Raw genomic sequence first — 20,047 nt, forward strand, 5'->3', positions numbered from 1 at the left:
TCAAAAAACGTTTTTGTATACAGTAAAAAACAGTGGCGCGAAGCAATTCTGTCCACTTCCTCTGATTCTGCAAAGCTTCTACCTTTATGATTTTATTTTTCTTAATTAAAATATGAATTGTTATCATCATTGTCAAAGTCCATGTTATACAATCTCTGGTCATTATCATCATCGTTATCATCTTTCTCTATCTCGAGTCTTCTTCTCTAATGGCGGATTCGAAGGAGCTCGGCACGGCGACCCGGCGGATGTCCGTCGTTACCAATCATCTCAGTCCTATGGGATTGGGTTCATCTCGCGTTGACTCAGTGGAACTCTGTATTGCTTCGTCGATGAATGATAGTTTCCATAAGGTTCACGGTGAAGTTCCGACCCATGAAGTCGTTTGGAAAAAAGCTGAACTTTTCGGTGACGGAGAAAAGGAGTTTTTTGACGTTATTTATGAGAAAGCCCTTGATGAAGGCATTGCAAAGGTTTGTGCTTGTTAACTGTTTGATGAAATTCCTGAGAGAGTTATGTTTTTGGTCGAGGGTGTTTTGATTTGAAATTTATTTTGTTCTTTTGGGGTTTATGTAGATTACTATAAACCGGCCAGAGAGAAGAAACGCGTTCCGGCCTCAGACTGTGAAGGAGCTTATGCGTGCGTTTGATGATGCTAGAGATGACAGCTCTGTAGGAGTCATCATACTCACCGGCAAGGTAAATACTTGATATTTTGTGTTCCTTTGTGTTAGTCGTTAACATCTGAGTTGATATGTACTAGTTAAATGTTATGGAACAATAAAATGATGATCCAGAACCTTATAGAAGTTGATCCGTGAATGTTATGGTACTAAGTCAGTGTCTAGCTGTTAGCTTTGTTTTGAGTCTTAGTAGTGCCAAGGTTAGATCTTATACTTTGGAGTTGATGACACTGAGCTCAACAGTGTTCCTCTGTTTTTGATACCTGTTTCTGAAACTACTGTTCTGAATAGTAATATTTGATCGTTTAGGGAACAAAAGCGTTTTGCAGTGGTGGTGATCAGGCGTTGAGAACACCAGACGGCTATGCTGATCCCAATGATGTTGGCCGCCTTAATGTTCTTGATCTTCAGGTGTGTCTTTGATCTACAAAACGATTAAAACAAAAGTTTGGGTTTCCTCATCCTATTGGATTAATGTATTTTCCACCTTCCTTCTTCTGTTCATACTCAGGTTCAAATCCGCAGATTGCCAAAGCCAGTTATCGCAATGGTAAGCACCTTCAAACAACTGCTAGTTTACTCTATGCTTCTTTGTGTTGATCCTGGTTCGACTAGCTATGTTAGGGTGCATCTGTCCCCATGGGCAGAGAGCATTTCTCGTGGCTGATCTGCTTGCTTTTGGACTGAGTCAGGTTGCTGGTTATGCTGTTGGAGGCGGACATATCTTGCACATGGTTTGCGATCTGACAATTGCAGCTGATAATGCTATTTTTGGTCAAACGGGTCCTAAGGTTTTCCCTCTGGCCTTTGTTTCAGTTTTGAATATGTCAGTAAAGTGGGAGCTAGAGTTATTTATTATTACTAATCCCAATCGATTTTGTAAACCAACTTCATGTCTGCAGGTTGGAAGTTTTGATGCTGGTTATGGAAGTTCCATCATGTCTCGTCTGGTAAATACCCGATAGAACTGAAAAATTCTGTGATGCAACATCGAAAATCTTGTAAACATGGACTGATCAAACTGTTTGAAAATAAAACAGGTTGGTCCTAAAAAGGCACGAGAAATGTGGTTCATGACAAGGTTCTACACAGCTTCAGAAGCAGAAAAAATGGGACTTATCAATACAGTTGTTCCGGTAAAGTTAATTAATAAACCCGTAGTGTCGTCACAAATTCACAAGATAAATCACTCTAGTTGCTTGCTTGTAATTGTTTGATTTCTTCACTGAGATCTATTTTCTGTTTCAGCTAGAGGATTTGGAGAAAGAAACAGTGAAGTGGTGTAGGGAAATCTTACGGAACAGCCCAACTGCAATTCGAGTGCTTAAGGCAGCACTCAATGCAGTTGATGATGGCCATGCTGGACTTCAGGTACTTGCTTAGTCTCTAAACGTTTTAAAGGAACAAAAATCCTATAGTCAAATTTGCAATCAAAGTCGCAAACTCATTGTAGTCACAAATATGGATCCGTTCAGTTTTAAAGCAACCTACTAGCATACAGTATTTAACGGATTTACAAACTTTTCTTGCTGCAGGGACTTGGTGGCGATGCGACACTCTTATTCTATGGAACCGAAGAAGCTACCGAAGGAAGAACTGCTTATATGCAACGCCGACCACCAGACTTTTCTAAATTCCCCCGGCGACCTTAGACTCGCTTCTAGCTCAGTTCAGGTGTTTTCATTACAACATCTGTACTCATTTCAATCCAAGTCCTTTTTTCTTCATTTGTTTGTTTTGACTTACCAAAACAATAATGATTTTATGAAAATAAATTTGAATTTATAAAAAGGGGAAACGTTTTGAATGGATGTTATGTATAAAGCAAAACTAATGCATCAACAATTTTGTTCACTCTATATTTGGGACGAACAACAATTCGTCTTAGACCAAATGTATTTGTATGTAAAACTAATACCTAGTTATTCTGCGACAAACTTTCTTCTATTTTCTTTGATACGCATTACGCAGCACTACTTACTCTAAGTTATGAATGGTAAGCTTAAAGAACCTAATCCACAAACAGATTTGTCTTTCAGAAACCGCCGCTGCCATTACCACCTTTATGTTAAACACCATCTTATTCCTGAAACCATAGTCAGAGATTACATTTGCTCGCAGTGCTGTCTATATATGATATTTTAATTGGCGACCACTGAAATAGTCTATAGCTTTTGCAACTACTTTGGGCCAGCTTCATATATGAGCCGGTCAACAAATTCTAGTCCAGCTAGAAACCCGTCAAAAGTCATTCCAGTTCCAATTTAACTGAACCAGCCTCTACTGATTAGACTAGTAATTAGAAGTTACACCTTTAAACCAAAATGATGGTTATCAAATCAATCACAGACATATAGCTGCTTTTGGTGACGTTTTCGTGGGCTGAAAATTTTAAAAAAAAATTACGAAAAGATTGAAATGACGGAACGTATTGAGCATAGAGACTCGTTGGGAGAAGACTACAAGTTGTTCGCACTAGGAAACAGTAACACAAATAATCATGATACCTATAAACAAATATATACCGAACTTACAAAAAATTATGAAAATGATTTTTGCTTCAGCTATGAGCTCGTAGATGTAATCATTATTAACTTACTTAGACATTTCTTCTTTTATATATATATATATAACTCGTACACCAGTTCTAATATCTCTATGTCTCTCTGTCTTTGCATATCTTCAGAAAGCATATTCACACTTACAACTTCTCTGTTCATTCTCTATCTCCTCCACCATTGTCTTCTCTCAAAGAAGAAAATGAAAGGTTCTAAGAAGCATGTTGTCACTAGAGCCTCTCCTTCTCTTCCTGTTGTCCAGACGAATTCTCACGACCATAAAGATGTGATTCTCAACGAAGCACCGATTATACATTCTTACAATGATCGGATCAGGCCGTTACTTGATACTGTGGACAAGCTAAGGAACCTCAATGTGATGAGGGAAGGGATCCAGCTTCCCACCATTGTTGTGGTTGGAGATCAGTCTTCAGGGAAGTCAAGTGTTCTTGAGTCCTTGGCCGGCATCAGTTTACCTCGTGGGCAAGGAATCTGCACCAGGGTTCCGCTTGTGATGCGGCTTCAGCGAAGCTTAAGCCGTCACCCTGAGATCTGGCTTGAGTATAATGACTCAGTTGTTCATACTGATGAGGAACACATAGCTGAAGCTATCTGTGCTGCAACTGATGTGATAGCTGGTACGTTCTGAATCTCTCCCTCCCCTTACTGTCAAAATATGTTTGGTTTAAAACTTGCAAGACTCTAAAAATGCAACCTTATCTGATGCATGCCACATCTAAAACGAGCTAGCTACTGCCTACTGGTAATCTGGTATAGAAGTCCCTGAAAATACTACATATGCATTTACAGTTTAGAACTAATGCTAGAGGTGTTTATAGGATTCTGAAAATTTGAAAAATACACCTTTATTTAACATATGCAGTATCAAAATTGGCTAGCTACTTGTATTAACGTCGCTGAATCTACATGTGGGTTTATAATGTGCTATAGGTGTTAGTAGGTGTCTAGAGATAATAGCGATACCTTTATCTAGTACATACACAATCAAACGAGCTAGCTACTGATACAGAAGTCCCTAAAATAACATGTGCATAGATAACTGAATAATAGTGCTAGATGTCTGAATAGGATTCTGTAACACCGAGTGGGTCTTAAGTGATCTGATTATTTTTCGTTATGTTGTTACACTAGTTTTGCTATTTGGTGGAACTTCAGACAGAGTGTTATAGTGTTCAGACTAACCTATGGAAGTCTTGATTTTGATAAGTACTTGTGAATACTTATGTTGCAGGATCTGGTAAAGGTGTTTCAGACACTCCCTTGACGCTCCATGTGAAGAAGGCTGGTGTTCCGGATATTACAATGGTTGATCTCCCTGGGATAACTCGTGTGCCCGTGAATGGGCAGCCAGAAAACATCTATGAACAGATATCCGGGATGGTTATGAAGTATATCGAGCCACAAGAATCCATCATCCTCAATGTTCTGTCAGCCACAGTTGATTTCACAACTTGTGAGTCCATACGTATGTCAAAGCAGGTTGACAAAACTGGTGAGCGGACTCTGGCTGTTGTCACCAAGGCCGACATGGCTCCCGAAGGGCTCCTGCAGAAAGTAACTGCGGATGATGTAAGTATCGGACTTGGTTATGTCTGTGTGAGAAACCGCATTGGAGAAGAGACATATGAAGAAGCCCGGATGCAAGAAGAGTTGCTTTTCAGGACTCATCCACTACTAGCCTTGATCGATGATGACATTGTGGGCATCCCTGTTTTAGCTCACAAGTTGACACAGATCCAGGGAATGATGATATCCCGTTGTTTGCCTGAAATCGAAAGGAAAATAAACGAGAAGATGGAAATCAGCGTCCTCTAGTTTAACAAGCTTCCGATAGTAATGGCTTCTACCGGGGAAGCGTTGATGGCACTAATGGATGTCATTGGCTCAGCAAAAGAGTCCCTCTTAAGAATTCTCGTCCAAGGAGACTTCTCTGAATACCCAGATGATCAAAGCATGCATTGTACTGCCCGCCTAGCTGAAATGTTAAACGGGTTCTCAGATAATCTACAAGCCCAATCTGAGGCCGTTTCAGAGTTCTTGATGGATGAGATAAAAATCCTAGAAGAGTGCAAATGTATCGGATTGCCTAATTTTATACCAAGATCATCTTTCTTAGCAATCCTCTCACAACATGTGGATGGTATACAAGCCAAGCCGGTTGAGTTCATCAAGCAGATATGGGACTACATTGAAGTTGTGATCTCATCAGCCATTGCTACATACTCTGACAACTTCCCACAGATTCAATCTTCAATCAAAAGGGCTGGTCGTAATCTAATGAGCAAGACTAAGGAACGTTCGGTGAACAGAGTAATTGAGATCGTCGAGATGGAGAAGCTTACGGATTACACATGTAACCCAGATTACATGTCATCTTGGACGGAGAAGACAGCTTCACAGCAAAACTTCATCAATGCCGTGTTTCACGATGAGAATAAACCAGAGTGCTTTGCTTTACCTGGATTCGGGGATGTGAAGATTTCGCATCTACGGAAGTATCATGCTCATTTGCTGCAGCAAGCGTTCGATATGAAGATGAGGATCACATCTTACTGGACCATTGTATTGCGAAGGATCGTGGATAATCTTGCGCTGTATCTGCAATTCTCTGTGAAGAACCTTGTCAACAGTGAGTTTCAGAAGGAGATTGTTGCTGAGATGGTGGATACAAGAGGAGGCGGAGGAATTGAGAGGATGCTGGAGGAATCGCCGTCGGTGGCGAGCAAGAGGGAGAAGCTCAAGAACAGTATCAAGCTTCTCAAGGAGTATAAAGACGTTGTGGCTGCCATTGTTGATCAAAACTCTGGTTAAGCGAGTGCTTCTACACTGAAGTCGGGTCGGGTTGTCTGACGTTGGAGTTGGGCTTTGGGCCTTTTGTAGAACTTTTTGAATTTTCTGGCCTATGTTTATTTTCTTTTATCGCTTTAGAACGCTACGTTATGTTGTATTTACCGTTTGAAATGAACTCTCATGTCAAGTTATGAACTCTCAAGTTCTAAGTTTCTTCGAAAAGAAATGGTTCACTTCTTCATCCTTCGCTCGATCGAGCAATGTTGTTGGTAAACCTGCGGAGATAACAAGCTTTTGTAAATCCTAGATAAATCACCATAGAAAATGTCATAGGTCTTGAGATTGTAAAAATGCAACAATTACTTTGAATTACTATAGATAGCAAGTCTGTGCCCAAAACTTGAATCCTATCTCATTTTAAAACAAAAAAATAAACACTTTCATCCCACTATATCTCATGAATCTCATTTTAAAACAAAAATAAACACTTTCATCCCAAATTAATGTTACTGTATATAGTTTGAATGTTATTAAGCTTTAATTAAAATATGGAGAATTTATATGTGCTTAAGACTCTTTCAACTTTCCAAAAGGTGTGAGAGCGCAAATGGTATAATCTTTACATATACCACACACATGAAAGTTAAGAGTTTACGATCTCTTTTACTGAAAGCCATACACAACGTTCAAACTTCTTCTTAAAACACCAAAACGTCACCATGAGCCACTCTCCTATGTACGTTTGGTGTTTACGACTCTTCTCATATGTATCTACGACTCTCATCAACAAAGAAGAATCTCACTCACCAAAAAAACTTCTCTCCTTCCGTCTTCTTTCTTTTGTTTCCTTTCTCTAGAGCAAAAATACGAGGCAGTAAGATGTGAAGTGTATGAATCAAACCTCGAAGCTGGGATGTCTTCTCTTGCTATTGTCAACACAACCGACAACAACCATGTCCAGACCAATGCTGCGCCAATTGTCTCTGCTTACAGTGACCAGATCAGGCCGTTGCTAAACACTATCGACAAGCTTAGGAGCCTAAATGTGATGAGTGAAGGCATCCACCTTCCCACCATTGTTGTGGTTGGAGACCAGTCGTCTGGAAAGTCTAGTGTCTTAGAGTCCTTGGCCGGAATCAGCTTGCCTCGTGGGCAAAATATATGCACTAGGGTTCCCCTTGTGATGAGACTCGAAAATAGTACTAGCCATGTACCTGAGATCTTGCTCAAGTTTAATAACGAAACAATTACTATTACTGATGAGGACCATATCTCTGAAGCTATAAGTAAAGCAACTGATGCTATCGCAGGTAACTTCTCACTTTCTCTTTATCACAGTACTAAATATAGTATCTGATATAAACCAGCAAGATAGACTCTCCAAATGAGAATCTATGCATATTGAAAGCAAAAACCTAAACGTATATATCTGAGCCTCTGTAGTTGTTTGCTTTTGGAATTCCTAACTGAGAAATCTGTTTTTTCATGCTGTAACTATTGATGTTCATATTAAACCAGAAAGAAAAAAAACTATGAATGTTTCTTACTAGCAAATGGATTGATTCTCACTTATGATTAAAATAATGAGTAATTGTGAATGGTTATGTTGCAGGAACTGGTAAAGGTGTTTCAGACACTCCCCTGACGCTACATGTGAAGAAGGCTGGTGTTCCTGATATTACCATGATTGATCTCCCTGGGATAACTCGTGTGCCCGTGAATGGGCAGCCAGAAAACATCTATGACCAGATAGCAGCGATGGTTATGAAGCAAATCGAGCCACTTGAAACCATCATCCTCAATGTTCTGCCAGCTACAAGCGACTTTACAAACTGTGAGTCCATCTGTATGTCTAGGAAAGTTGACAAAAATGGGGAACTAACTCTGGCTGTTGTGACAAAGGTAGACAAGGCTCCTGAAGGTCTCCTGGAGAGAGTAACTTCAAAATGACTTCTTCAGGAGACGCTTTGATCACTTTCACTAATATCATTATGACAACTAAGGAATCTCTCGTGAAAATTCTTGTCGACGGAGATTTCTTGGAGTTTCCAGATGATTCAAACATGCACGCTACTGCTCATTTGGCTGATATGTTAAGCCAATTCTCGAATGATCTTCAATCTCAGCCCAAGCCCGCCACAGATGAGTTCTTGATGGATGAAATCAAAGTGGTAAAAAAGTGCAAATCTATCACATTGCCTAACTTCATCCGAAGATCTGCCTTCTTAGCCATTCTTTCACAACGCATTTATGCTATTCATACTAAGCCGGTCGAGTTCATCAAAGAGGTATGGGACTACGTACAAGGCGTTCTTTCGTCTGTTCTTACCAAATACTCTGAACACCACCCCGAGATCAAATCCACAATCAAAAGAGTTGGTCACAATCTTATCTCCAAGATCAAGGAACAATCAGTGAACAGAGTCATCGAAATAGTGGAGATGGAGAAACAGACGGATTACACATGTAACCCTGAGTACATGAAACTTTACACACAGAAGATTGCTGCGCAAGGAAGCTTCATCGATGCCGTAAAGAACTCGAACCAACTTCTCTTCGCGTTTACTGGACTCGGAAACGTTCATATTACGCATCTAAGGAAGTATCACGAAGAATTACTGCAACAGGCGTTTGATATTAAGGCGTTTGATATGAGGGGTGGGGCAAGTGCCCCATACTCATTTTCATAATCCTTATAGTTTTAGTTAAGTGTTGTAGCATATCTGTTACAATTAGCAAAAAAAATTCCAAATTCTTTAGATTGTGCCCCATGCAAAAATGACCTCTGCATCCGCCACTGACTGTACGTTCAGTTCTCTGTGAAGCATCTTGTGAACAATCAATATCAGAAGGAGATTGCCGAGGTATTGATGAATACAGGAGAAGTTGAGAAGATGCTTGAGGAGTCTCCGTTGGTGGCGAGTAAGAGAGAGACGCTGAGGAATAGTATCAAGCTCTTGAAGGAGGCCAAGGAAGCTGTGGCCGCCATTGTTGATCAGAATCGTTTTTAAGAGATTGGTTCTTTGTTGTTGAGATCGTTTTTTCTTTTTTTCAGTTCCATCCTTGACCTTCTGAGTTCTGAGCCTTTTCCCTAATCGTTTTTGATACAATTTTTGAAATTACATATTATGATTAGAAAAATCCGCATACACACTACCAACTGCCAAGACAGTTTTTCTTATTATTAAAAAATATTACATGTATATTTGTGCTAATTAAGTAGCTAGTTCTTGCAGATTTCATCATTGAACTAAGGCTTCGAATGGGAACTATGTTTTTCACTATGTTTTTCACTGCAGAAGAAATGTGGTTTGGTTCAAATAATAACAAAAATACATAGATATATATGTATATGCAAATATTTTGACACTGTTACAGCATTGTTGCGGTGCGGTTTTGAAGTGTGGTATGGTTACCATTCGTAGCCTAACAATTAAAAATTTGGATGCGCCTTTAGTGTCGAAGTGGACACTTCAAGTAAATGGATTCATCTTTGAAAAATGGATCATATATACAAGTAACTTCGTTTTCGTTTCTATCAAATAGGGAATTCTTGACACAATCTCCGTTCCTCAAACATTAATTAAATAATTATATTTTAATTATTATTTTTTTTAATAAGTGAACCAATAAATAATTGACAAATATTTAGGCAACGTTTCCTAAATAGCTTAAATAAGCAATGTTCCTCATATTTTTCTTCAAATTTATTATTATTTTAATAAAGAGTAACTTATAAAAAATGACCGCTGTAAATGGTCTTAGAGCATCTTTAACGGTGTGATACCCTCACAGTTTCTCAAAAATAATATTATAATCATTTGTGTTAAATAATTTATTTAATTAAAATTTTAAAAGATAAAAAGATATTACAACCAATCTATTAAAGACATGTGGCAGAAACTCTCCTCAAATGAGAGACGTTTCTGCTTCTCACTCATGCTTTATTATTATTTTAACTTCTTTTTTTTTGAGATACCATCTCTCAGGCGGCCGCTGGAGATGCTCTTATATATATTTGGTGAAGGATTTAAATAAAATTAATATCGTTAAAAAGTAAAATGGAAAAGTTTTACTATTAAAGAAAAAAAAATAAATGAACATTGAAAATTTAGGCCTTGAATGTTTTGTAGATTTGGAAGAGATTTTTTTTTTTTTTTGAAATAATAATTTTCAAACAATCAAGATTTTAAAATTTTGGATTCCCTAAAATTTAGTAAAACTATTTTGTTGTAATCTTACATTCATGAGTTTAGATTTTTAAGGCTCCTAAAATTTAGGGAATCTAGTTTTTAGTTTTTATACGTTATTTTTCAAAAACCAAAAACCTTATTTTTAGGATTTTGAATACAAAAAGCTAATAAAAAAATATAAAACTAAAATCTATAAATCAAAAACTAAAAACCAAATCCAAAAACTAAATTGAAAAACAGCATCCATTCATGGCCTTAGTTATTTACTCAACAAAGGGTTTACGGTTTATATATGAACATTGACAATTTAAACGAAGAAGATTGAACAATATTTTTACAAAGTATAAACATATGTAATAATGTTTAGTATTTAAATTTTGGAAATTTTAAAATAAAAAATTATTAGTTTTCTATTGTTTATATCCATAAATTCACTTACAAAGTTCTTACAATTTACTTATATTTTGCTTTATAAGTATCTAGTTAATTGTTAACTAAAGTAAGTTTAAAAATTAATTATAAATAATTAAAAATATTATGCTATATTATGAAAATATGATGTGTTTATTTTTGTGATAAAAATATGATGTGTTTATATAAATTATCTTTTTACTATTTATATTGGAAAATTTATGTTAAAAACATAAATATTTGGACCATATTAATTACAAAAGTAGAAAATGAAAGACAGATAAGATATAGTCAATCATTTATAGTAAAGAAAAAAAAATTACTTTTAAATGAAATACCCAAAATTAGTCAACAAAAGATTGAAATTTGAATGGTCACGACACCCACGTGTCTTTGTGGACTTTTGTAATCCCTCAAGAAGACTGTCAAAGAAAACACAAAATTTTAGCCACAAGATCACAAAATCTAGGAACAAGATCACTGCCTGCTAAGTGCTAACTCAAGGGTTCAACTCTCTTTCGCTTTCAAGGTTCTTCTTCATTTCTCCTCTCTCTCTGTGTCTTGCTCTAATCTCAGCTGTAATCTCTACTTTAATCTCTACCCTAACCTCTGTCCTAATCTCTTCACTAATCTCTGCTCCTCTTGTCTCTCCCTCTCTCTGCCCTAATTTTTGGTACTTTGAACGGTGACTAATACCGTAATACTAATAGTAAAGTAACATTTGTAGCTTTGTGTGAAATTTAGGGTTTCGAGGAGGTCGAGGCTATGTTGAGGACGTCTCTAAACACATCTGTAAGGAACAAGAAGCGTATCAAAACCAACGTGGGCAGAGATAGGATAAGCGACCTGCCATGTGATGTGTTAGTTCGGATCCTCACTCATCTCTCTACCAAGGAGTCCGTTGGCACTAGTTATTTCAATCGCCGTTGGGAGAATCTCTGGTCAGAAGTTCCTGTTTTGGATTTGCATTTCAGTGACTTCATAGATACTAATTTCGAGTTGCTCGACTTCATAGATTACTTCTTGGATTCTAAGCCGCCTTCTTTAAAGTTGGACACGTTCAAGTTGGTCTATGATGTTGTTAATGGGCACTCTCATGAGCCTTTTGTGTCTACGTTAGACGAAGTGGTTAGGCGTGGAGTCTCTCATCTCACTCTTATCAACATGGTCAGTAATGATGCAGCCTTAGTTAGGATGCCTCTCTCCCTCTATTCAAGCTCCACATTGGTGGACTTGAATCTCTACACTGTTGTCTTCGATGATCCAGGAGCTGAATCGGTCTCGTTACCTCGTGTCAAGATTATGCAACTGGAGGGGGTCAAGTTTGATGGCGGTGACGTTTTCAAGAATCTCATATCAAGCTGTCCGGTTCTTGAGGAGTTAACAGTGGTTACGCATTATCAAGATGATCTTGAACTTGTGTGTGTTCAGTCGCAGTCACTGAAAACCTTCACATTGATGTCAGAGCGTCCCAAGGAAGAAGAACGAGATCCCGATGTTGTAATCGATGCTCCGAGACTCGAGTATATGAGTATCAGTGATTTCCAGCCTGAGGGCTTTATCATAAGCAATATTGGTCTCTCAGCAGAAGCAGACGTCGATATTGTGTTTGAGGACGTTGACCTTTACGAGTATTTGGATGTTATGAAGATCTGCAACTTCCTTATTGGGATATCCAAGTTTCAAGAACTGACAATCTCTGCCCGAACATTACATGTATACGTCTAAGTGATTATGCACTTTAATATAAGATTGTATACAATTTCATTTCTAACATTGTTACATTCTTTCTTGCTATACACAGGTCATCCATGAATACTCCGAGGTGACAACGTTGCCCAAATTTCATAATTTGTCTCGATTGGAAGTTTTGCTAATCGAATCTTCTTGGGAATATTTAGCAGCCTTTCTGGGATGCTGCACGAACCTAAACTCGCTGATTCTGGTGCGTTTCATTTGCCTTTTTGTTCATGTTATTACATTGACATTCATATACCAATATATAGAACTTTTCAGCATATATATAGTTTTAATTTGTTTATATGAATATTAGGAACTTGACCACATACCAGAGATAGAGGAGATTGAACTTTCACCAGTGCCTCAATGTGTCTTATCCTCTCTCCACTCTCTTCATCTGAAGACACCACAGACACCAAGTAAAAAGGTACTTGTATCATATTTTAGGGAAAACTGTACTGCCTTGAGGAAAATTCTTGTAACTGGGCGTGAGTAACATCATCAAGAAAAGCAAAAGTACTCCAAGGAGACACTACTGTAATGTTGTTATGCATGCTTACATTATATTGTCTCTTATAACTTCAGTTTACCTTTCCTACAGTTACTGTAATAATACTTTCCAGATATGTTTGTTGACATGGTTTTATGTAATGTTTGTTGACCTTGTTTTTTCTAGTGGATGTTAAATCAATTATTGAAACCTACTGTGATTTCCATTAACGTTTGTTGCTTTTTTCCCCATCTTTACATGAATCTTACTTTAATTTAGTTGTATCTCCCATCCGTTGTAATATATCTTTTGTATCTCTCCGACAGCTAGAGAGCTTAATTTTAAGCTTTAGTATGTATCAGTTCATTATTTGGTATAAAATTTAACAATTGAAGCCAGAAAGAAAAAAGACCCAAAGCTAATATACATTGTTAGAACATCATCTTAATTTACTTAACATGATAGTTAACTCAGGAGCAAACAAGCTTCATTAATTTGTCACAAAGATTAAAACATGTAGAGATTAGATCTCTGTTTTAAATTGCCAACCAATTTAAGCGTACAAAAAAAAAAAAAAACAGTTTTAGCACATAAGCGAAAAGAGAAAGAGATCACAAAAGTCCCCAAATTTTGAAAAAGAAACATTAGCAAACCCTAGAAACACGACCTTTCTTCATCAAGAAGCAATTGCTTTACCATCTCAGTACCTAAAACTCTGATCAGAGATGGCCCAAAGCGTCCTTAAACTCCTTCAAGAGCTTAATAGTGTTCTTAAGCTTCTCTGGGAGATCTCCCTCACTAGATGCTTCACAGAGAATTAAAGGTAGAAAGCAAAATTATACACAATGCTTCGTACGACGACGTTCAGAAACGCTTGACTAAGCAACTGCGCGGTCATACTTCAGAAGATACGAAACCGTAACAACCCCAAAACCATATCCAATATACGGTGCAACACAGAACTGATGGAAGTGCTGTGAAGCAGTTTTCTGAGTAAAAGATGTCATGTAATATGGTTTACATGTGTGAATCATTCATCTTCTCCAGATATCAAAACAATCTCAATTAATCTGATTACAGATTGTTCCTTTGTCTTGCAGATTTAGATTACGACCGGAAGATTGGATCTGACAGGAAAGTGTTCAGAACATTTGGTAAATAAAGAACAACTTCAACGTAGTCCCATATCTGCTAGTTGAAGTCAAGAGCATAAAACTCAAACAACACTTGATGTGGCAATTAAATAAGATTGTATTATTGGCTTTTCATTTATTTAAATAGGTGAACAGAAGAGAGATGGAGCCTCAACTCCTACAAGAATATGGAGATGTGAAAGAGATGGCTCCTCAACAAATAGCATAACTACTTGATTGTAGGAGTTATGTGAGTATGTAGGAATCAGGCGAGTATCTGCGGCTTGGAATTCGCAGCCGGGTTGATTTGTATTGGGGTGGTTTTGCAGCTTGTCGGGATATCATCGCTTCCTGGATCTGCTTCAGCTTGTTAGCTAAAGCAGGAATGCCTACGATATCCTTGTCAATCACGGAAAGCATTGGATGGGTACTGAAAAGTATCTCTTCTTCCTTGCGAGCTTCTTCAAATGTTTCCTCTCCTATCCGGTTTCTAACACAAACATAGCCAACTCCAATGCTCACATCATCCGCAGTAAGTTTCTGCAGGAGCCCTTCAGGAGACATGTCAGACTTAGGGACCACAGCCAAAGTCCTTTCCCCATTTTTGTCGACTTTCTTAGACATACTTATGGACTCACTGGTTGTGAAATCAACTGACGCTGGCAGAACATTGAGGATGATGGATTCTTCTGGCTTGATGAACTTCATAATCATCTTGGAGATCTTTGTAGAGATGTTTTTAGGCTGTCCATCCACAGGAACCCGGGTTATCCCAGGGAGATCAACCAACGTAAGATCAGGAACATCTGCCTTCTTAACATGAAGAGTTAAGGGAGTGTCTGATACACCTTTACCAGATCCTGCAATAATAAATTATTAGATACTAATCATAATCAATAACTTCAGGGAGTGGTAAGTAAATGAACTATATAAGTTTCATATTCAGTGTCTCGATCTCACTAGTATCTCTTGCAGGTTTACAGCAACTAAAAGAGAGACATAGAAATAAATGCAGAGCATACCAGCGATTTCATCAGTAGCAGTACCAATTGCCTCAGCTATGTGATCCTCATCTGTAGGAACAAGTTTTCCTTTATACTCAAGGCAAATATCTGGGACAGGGTTAGAGCTTTTCTGAAGCTTCACCACTAGAGGAAACCTAGTGCTTTGTCCTTGCCCACGAGGCAAACCGATTCTTGCCAAGGACTCGAGAACACTAGACATCCCATAACCGTGGTCTCCGACCAAGACTATGGTCGGAAGCTGGATCTCTTCTTTCCCCAGGTTCAAGTTGCTGAGCCCGTCTACGATGTTAAGGACTTCAGATGGCTCATCATGCTCGTTGGCTAAAGAAGGAGGAGCCAACTCAGCTTCGACATTAGGATGCTCGTTGGCTAAAGAAGGAGGAGCCAACTCAGCTTCGACATTAGGATGCTCGTTGGCTAAAGAAGGAGGGGCCAACTCAGCTTCGACATTAGGATGCTCGTTGGCTAAAGAAGGAGGAGCCAACTCAGTTTCGACATTAGGATGCTCGTTGGCTAAAGAAGGAGGGGCCAACTCAGCTTCGACATTAGGCTCATCAACATTGGGGATCTTACTGCCTTCCATTTTTTGCTTGAGATTTGATAAAATAGTTCGAGAAAGAAGGAAAAAAAAGATAGAAACAGAGAAGATGCGTTTTTGGTGTAAGAGACTCTCGTTGATGTGGTGACATATATATAGTGGTTTTTGGTGACGTTTGGTTTCTTTTTTCTAACATTTACGAAGTAGACGTTTGAAAGTCGTTCATGGTTTTTAGCACAATAGATAGTAAATGTTAAATTATTATTTTCATGTATTATCTCTCTATCTTTCAATTTTGTTTTAGCTGTCAACGACTTCAAAGAATTTAATTCGAAAAAATATTTTAATTTGATTTTACCTTTTATTATTTTACCAAATTAACAAAAGCATTGAATGTGTGTTTTTAACTTATAAAATTTTATTAAAGCATCTCTATATTAGTAAAAGAGAAGTACAAAATAAAATACGGGTCGGGTCAAAATTAAAAAATTAACCCGATTTCAACAATTGGATACTTCAAAAGTGGATATTAAATTGGGTTTGGATACATACATCGGATACTTTCCATATCTAATTATAGAATTGTATTATTTCCATAACTAATTATAGGATTTCCAAATATTTCTCTAACTAATTTAATATAATCTATTAAAATAATAATTATTCTTCTTTCACTTTTATTTGATCTTATTTTTAATTAATGATATTGTACAATATAATATAAATATTTAATAAAAAAATTAACTTTTTTTGCATATACTGCAATTTGAATTTTTTAAAACGGACATATAATACTCAACTACACTCGATTAAATATTTTGGACAATGGTTTAAAATCATTATTAGTATGACCAATATTAAAACCATTGTTACATGAGCATATTTAAAATTTTAAAAAGTTTCAAAATATTATGATTAAAAGGTTTAAATATATTAAAAAATTTAGAATTTAAAATATTGAAAAAAAAAATTTAAGACATAAATGTAATTTTGGAGACATCATTTTTACTGATAAAATCTATTATATATCAAACTATTTAAAATTTAGGTAGTTCACGGGTAGTTTGTTAAAATCACAGTTATAATTATAAAGCGAGTTATGAATAAGGTTTTTTACGAAATGAATTCTGTTATAGGTTGGTCATTCAAAATTTTTATTGTAATATGTAATTTTTACGTATATTCCTACTTCTACTACAAAATGATCAAAATGAATATTTTATCGACAAATATTATTTCGTGCTGTTGAATTTTCACCGTGTTTTAGTTGTATCAAAACTCAATATATAATTATTTACTCACTTTTTCTTTTATTATTTTATTTAAACTTATTATACAAATTACAAATATATGATTCATCGTAATTGATTGGATTGCAATAAAATTAAAATGTAACATATTCAAATCCGTTAAAGGTTATATATATATATATATAAGTATTTCCCCCGCGCTACATCGCGGGTCCGAACCTAGTTAATTTATTAAACAAGGAACACAGCATACACGACAGGATGAAAAAAAAAAAACAATACACGTTAAAGCGTACAAATTAAAAACAGAGTTGTAAAACCCTAAAAACAGGATCTTCCTTCACCAAGAAGCAATCGCTTAACAATCTCTCTAACCAGAATTTTGATCAACAATGGCGGCAACTGCTTCTTTGGACTCCTTCAAGACCTTAATACTGTTCTTCAGCTTCTCCCTCTTGCTCGTCATCGATGGAGACTCCTCCAGCATCTTCTCAACTTCTCCTCCACCTCCAGGACTCACCAATTCCGCAACGATCTCTTTATGAAATTGATTGTTCACAAGATTCTTAACAGAGAACTGAAGGTAGAGTGCAAGGTTATCCACAATCCTGCGTACAACGATAGTCCAGTAAGCTGTGATTCTAACCTTCATGTCGAACGCTTGCCTAAGCAGCTGTGCGTCATACTTCCGAAGATGCGAGATCGTAACCTCCCCGAATCCATATCCAGTTAATGAGTGGACGTTCGAATAATTGTTTACTACAGTATAGATGAAGTCTTTTTGTGCAGCAATCTTCTGTGTGTAATCTGTCATGTACTCAGGACAACATGTGTAATCCGTTAGTTTCTCCATCTCGACGATTTCGATTACTCTGTTCACAGACTGTTCCTTGATCTTGGTGATTAGATTCCGACCGGCTCGTTTGATTGAGGATTGAATCTGTGGGAAATTTTCATAGTATTTGGTAAGAACAGATATTATAACGTCTTCAATGTAGCCCCATGTTTCTGTGATGAACTCGACCGGCTTAGTATGGATTGCATCGATACGTTGTGAGAGAATAGCTAGGAACGCAGATCTTGGGATGAAATTAGGCAGTCCGATTGTCTTACACTCTTCTAGCACTTTGATTTCATCCATCAAGAACTCCTCTGTTACTGGCTGTGCTTGTAGATTGTCTGAGAATTGGCCCAACATGTCAGCCAAACGAGCAGTAGAGTGCATGGTTTGATCATCTTGATAGTCGATGAAGTCTCCTTGTACAAGAATCCTTTGGAGACACTCCTTGGCAGAACCAATGATGTTCATGAAAGTCATCAAAGCTTCTTGAGTTGAAGTCATTACCATTGGCAGCTTATTCAACTCAATGTAACTTACTTCCATCTTCTCTTTGATCTTCTGTACTATGTCGGGCAAGCAACGGGCAATCATTGTTCCCTGGATCTGCATCAATTTTTTAGCTAAAACCGGGATGCCCACAATGTCATGGTCCATCATGGAAAGCAGTGGATGAGTCTTGAAAAGTATTTCTTCTTGCATCCTAGCTTCTTGATATGTCTCATCACCTACCCGGTTCCTTACACAGACATAGCCTAGTCCGATACTCACATCATCTGCCATAACTTTCTCTAAGAGACCTTCAGGAGCCATGTCGGCTTTTGTTACCACAGCCAGAGTCCGTTCCCCTGTTTTGTCGACTTGTCGAGACATACGGATGGATTCACAGGTGGTGAAGTCGACTGTAGCTGATAGAACATTGAGGATGATGGATTCTTGTGGCTCGATGTACTTCATAATCATCCCGGAGATCTGTTCATAGATGTTTTCAGGCTGTCCGTTTACCGGAACTCGAGTTATCCCAGGGAGATCAACCATGGTAAGATCAGGAACACCAGCCTTCTTCACATGGAGTGTTAAGGGAGTGTCTGAAACCCCTTTACCAGATCCTGCAACATAGATACATATTTACAATTCCCAGAAACATATTTATTAGTATCAAATATGCTAAATATGTTGCAGTATGAAAGTTCAGATTACTTGAATAACACATATATGCTCTAATTATACTTAGTTTCATGTTAGGTTTATATCATTTAAAATACTTTAAATAAAATGTGATAAAGAGAAAGTCAGAAGTTACCAGCAATTGCCTCAGTTGTGATGCTAATAGCTTCAGCGATATGCTCCTCGTCAGTATCAACCCTTTTGTCATTGAACTCAAGCCATATCTCAGGTTCAGGACAAGTACTTCTTTGGAGTCTCATCACAAGAGGAACCCTAGTACAGATTCCTTGTCCACGAGGCAAACTGATTCCTGCCAAAGACTCAAGAACACTCGACTTCCCCGATGACTGGTCTCCAACCACAACAATGGTAGGAAGCTGAATCCCTTCTTTCATCACATTCAGGTTCCTCAGCCTGTCGACGGTGTCAAGCAATGGCCTGATCCGGTCATTGTAAGATGACACAATTGGTGCTTCATTAGAGACATGCTTTGTGTTGGCTATTGAAAGAGAAGACATCATCCCACCACCTTCCACGTTAATTTCATAATCATTTGGCATCTTACTGCCTCCCATTATTTTTTGCTTGAGACTAGAAAAAAAAGACAGAGAAAGTAAGAGAAAGATAAAGACTTAAAGGTTTAAGTGAGTGAAGAGCTCTTGGTGGTGGGTGAGATATATATAGAGTGGGTGTTATAACTTTTGTGTAGAAAAAGTTTGAAAAGCTTTTCCTGAGCACAAGAATATGGTAATAATATTGTTTTTTTGATTATGCTCACAAGCCCAATCAAACTCTTGTAAGAGTGTTAACTTTACTTTAATTATGTACGGAGTTACACTTTTCTTTTTCTTTTCCTTTTACTATACCGAGCAAACCTATCATACGAAGTTATTGACTTTTATATTCCACATTTCCTAGTCTACTAAGTAAAGAACCATTTAACTTAAAGAAAAAAAGAAAAAAAAAAACAATTGAGATACATATTGTAATTGGGTGAATCTGTGCCAACGAGTTCTATGGTCTAGTTTAGTGGTAATGACATTGGAATCTGAATTTTAGTAACTATAGGTCCTCAAGTCTCAAAAAATGTTTCCTTGGTACTTACAACTGAAATTGAAAATAATCTACTTCTTTCTATTGAAACGGAATAAATTTATAACAAGTCGTAATATAGTTCTCGAAGATCGTATAAAAATAACAAATCCACTAT

General features: G+C 37.3%; 4 protein-coding genes and 2 pseudogenes across 5 annotated transcripts; 4 read left to right on the forward strand and 2 right to left on the reverse strand.

The window, feature by feature from the left end:
• Positions 1–95: 95 nt before the first annotated feature.
• On the forward strand, positions 96–2,537 carry LOC17895682 (1,4-dihydroxy-2-naphthoyl-CoA synthase, peroxisomal). The gene is made up of 9 exons (XM_023787626.1): positions 96–473; positions 577–699; positions 993–1,094; positions 1,195–1,233; positions 1,376–1,474; positions 1,586–1,633; positions 1,724–1,819; positions 1,932–2,054; positions 2,219–2,537. Exons 1-9 carry the CDS (start codon positions 210–212, stop codon positions 2,333–2,335), a joined length of 1,011 nt encoding a protein of 336 aa, XP_023643394.1. The 5' UTR covers positions 96–209; the 3' UTR covers positions 2,336–2,537.
• Positions 2,538–3,287: 750 nt separating this feature from the next.
• On the forward strand, positions 3,288–6,073 carry LOC17894327 (annotated as a pseudogene).
• A 169-nt stretch (positions 6,074–6,242) lies between these two features.
• On the forward strand, positions 6,243–9,063 carry LOC17894880 (annotated as a pseudogene).
• A 2,064-nt stretch (positions 9,064–11,127) lies between these two features.
• Positions 11,128–13,090, forward strand: LOC17894543 (FBD-associated F-box protein At1g60410). Its single transcript, XM_006300282.2, has 4 exons — positions 11,128–11,185; positions 11,401–12,372; positions 12,461–12,601; positions 12,710–13,090. Exons 2-4 carry the CDS (start codon positions 11,422–11,424, stop codon positions 12,890–12,892), a joined length of 1,275 nt encoding a protein of 424 aa, XP_006300344.1. The 5' UTR covers positions 11,128–11,185; positions 11,401–11,421; the 3' UTR covers positions 12,893–13,090.
• A 1,175-nt stretch (positions 13,091–14,265) lies between these two features.
• On the reverse strand, positions 14,266–15,627 carry LOC17896240 (putative dynamin-related protein 4A). Its single transcript, XM_006301191.1, has 2 exons — positions 15,042–15,627; positions 14,266–14,879 (listed from the first exon to the last, which is right to left on the reverse strand). The coding sequence occupies exons 1-2, from the start codon at positions 15,625–15,627 to the stop codon at positions 14,266–14,268; spliced, it is 1,200 nt and encodes a 399-aa protein (XP_006301253.1).
• A 1,396-nt stretch (positions 15,628–17,023) lies between these two features.
• On the reverse strand, positions 17,024–19,463 carry LOC17896201 (putative dynamin-related protein 4A). Of its 2 annotated transcripts, XM_023787930.1 has the most exons (3): positions 18,974–19,463; positions 18,211–18,779; positions 17,973–18,163 (listed from the first exon to the last, which is right to left on the reverse strand). In XM_023787930.1, the coding sequence occupies exons 1-3, from the start codon at positions 19,410–19,412 to the stop codon at positions 18,065–18,067; spliced, it is 1,107 nt and encodes a 368-aa protein (XP_023643698.1). In that variant the 5' UTR covers positions 19,413–19,463; the 3' UTR covers positions 17,973–18,064. The 2 variants fall into 2 exon arrangements, with proteins under 2 accessions (XP_006300628.2, XP_023643698.1); XM_006300566.2 differs by having other exon boundaries at positions 17,024–18,779.
• Positions 19,464–20,047: the final 584 nt, after the last annotated feature.

This window comes from Capsella rubella, unplaced genomic scaffold, assembly GCF_000375325.1.
Source record: "Capsella rubella cultivar Monte Gargano unplaced genomic scaffold, Caprub1_0 scaffold_2, whole genome shotgun sequence".
Taxonomy (NCBI): domain Eukaryota; kingdom Viridiplantae; phylum Streptophyta; class Magnoliopsida; order Brassicales; family Brassicaceae; genus Capsella; species Capsella rubella.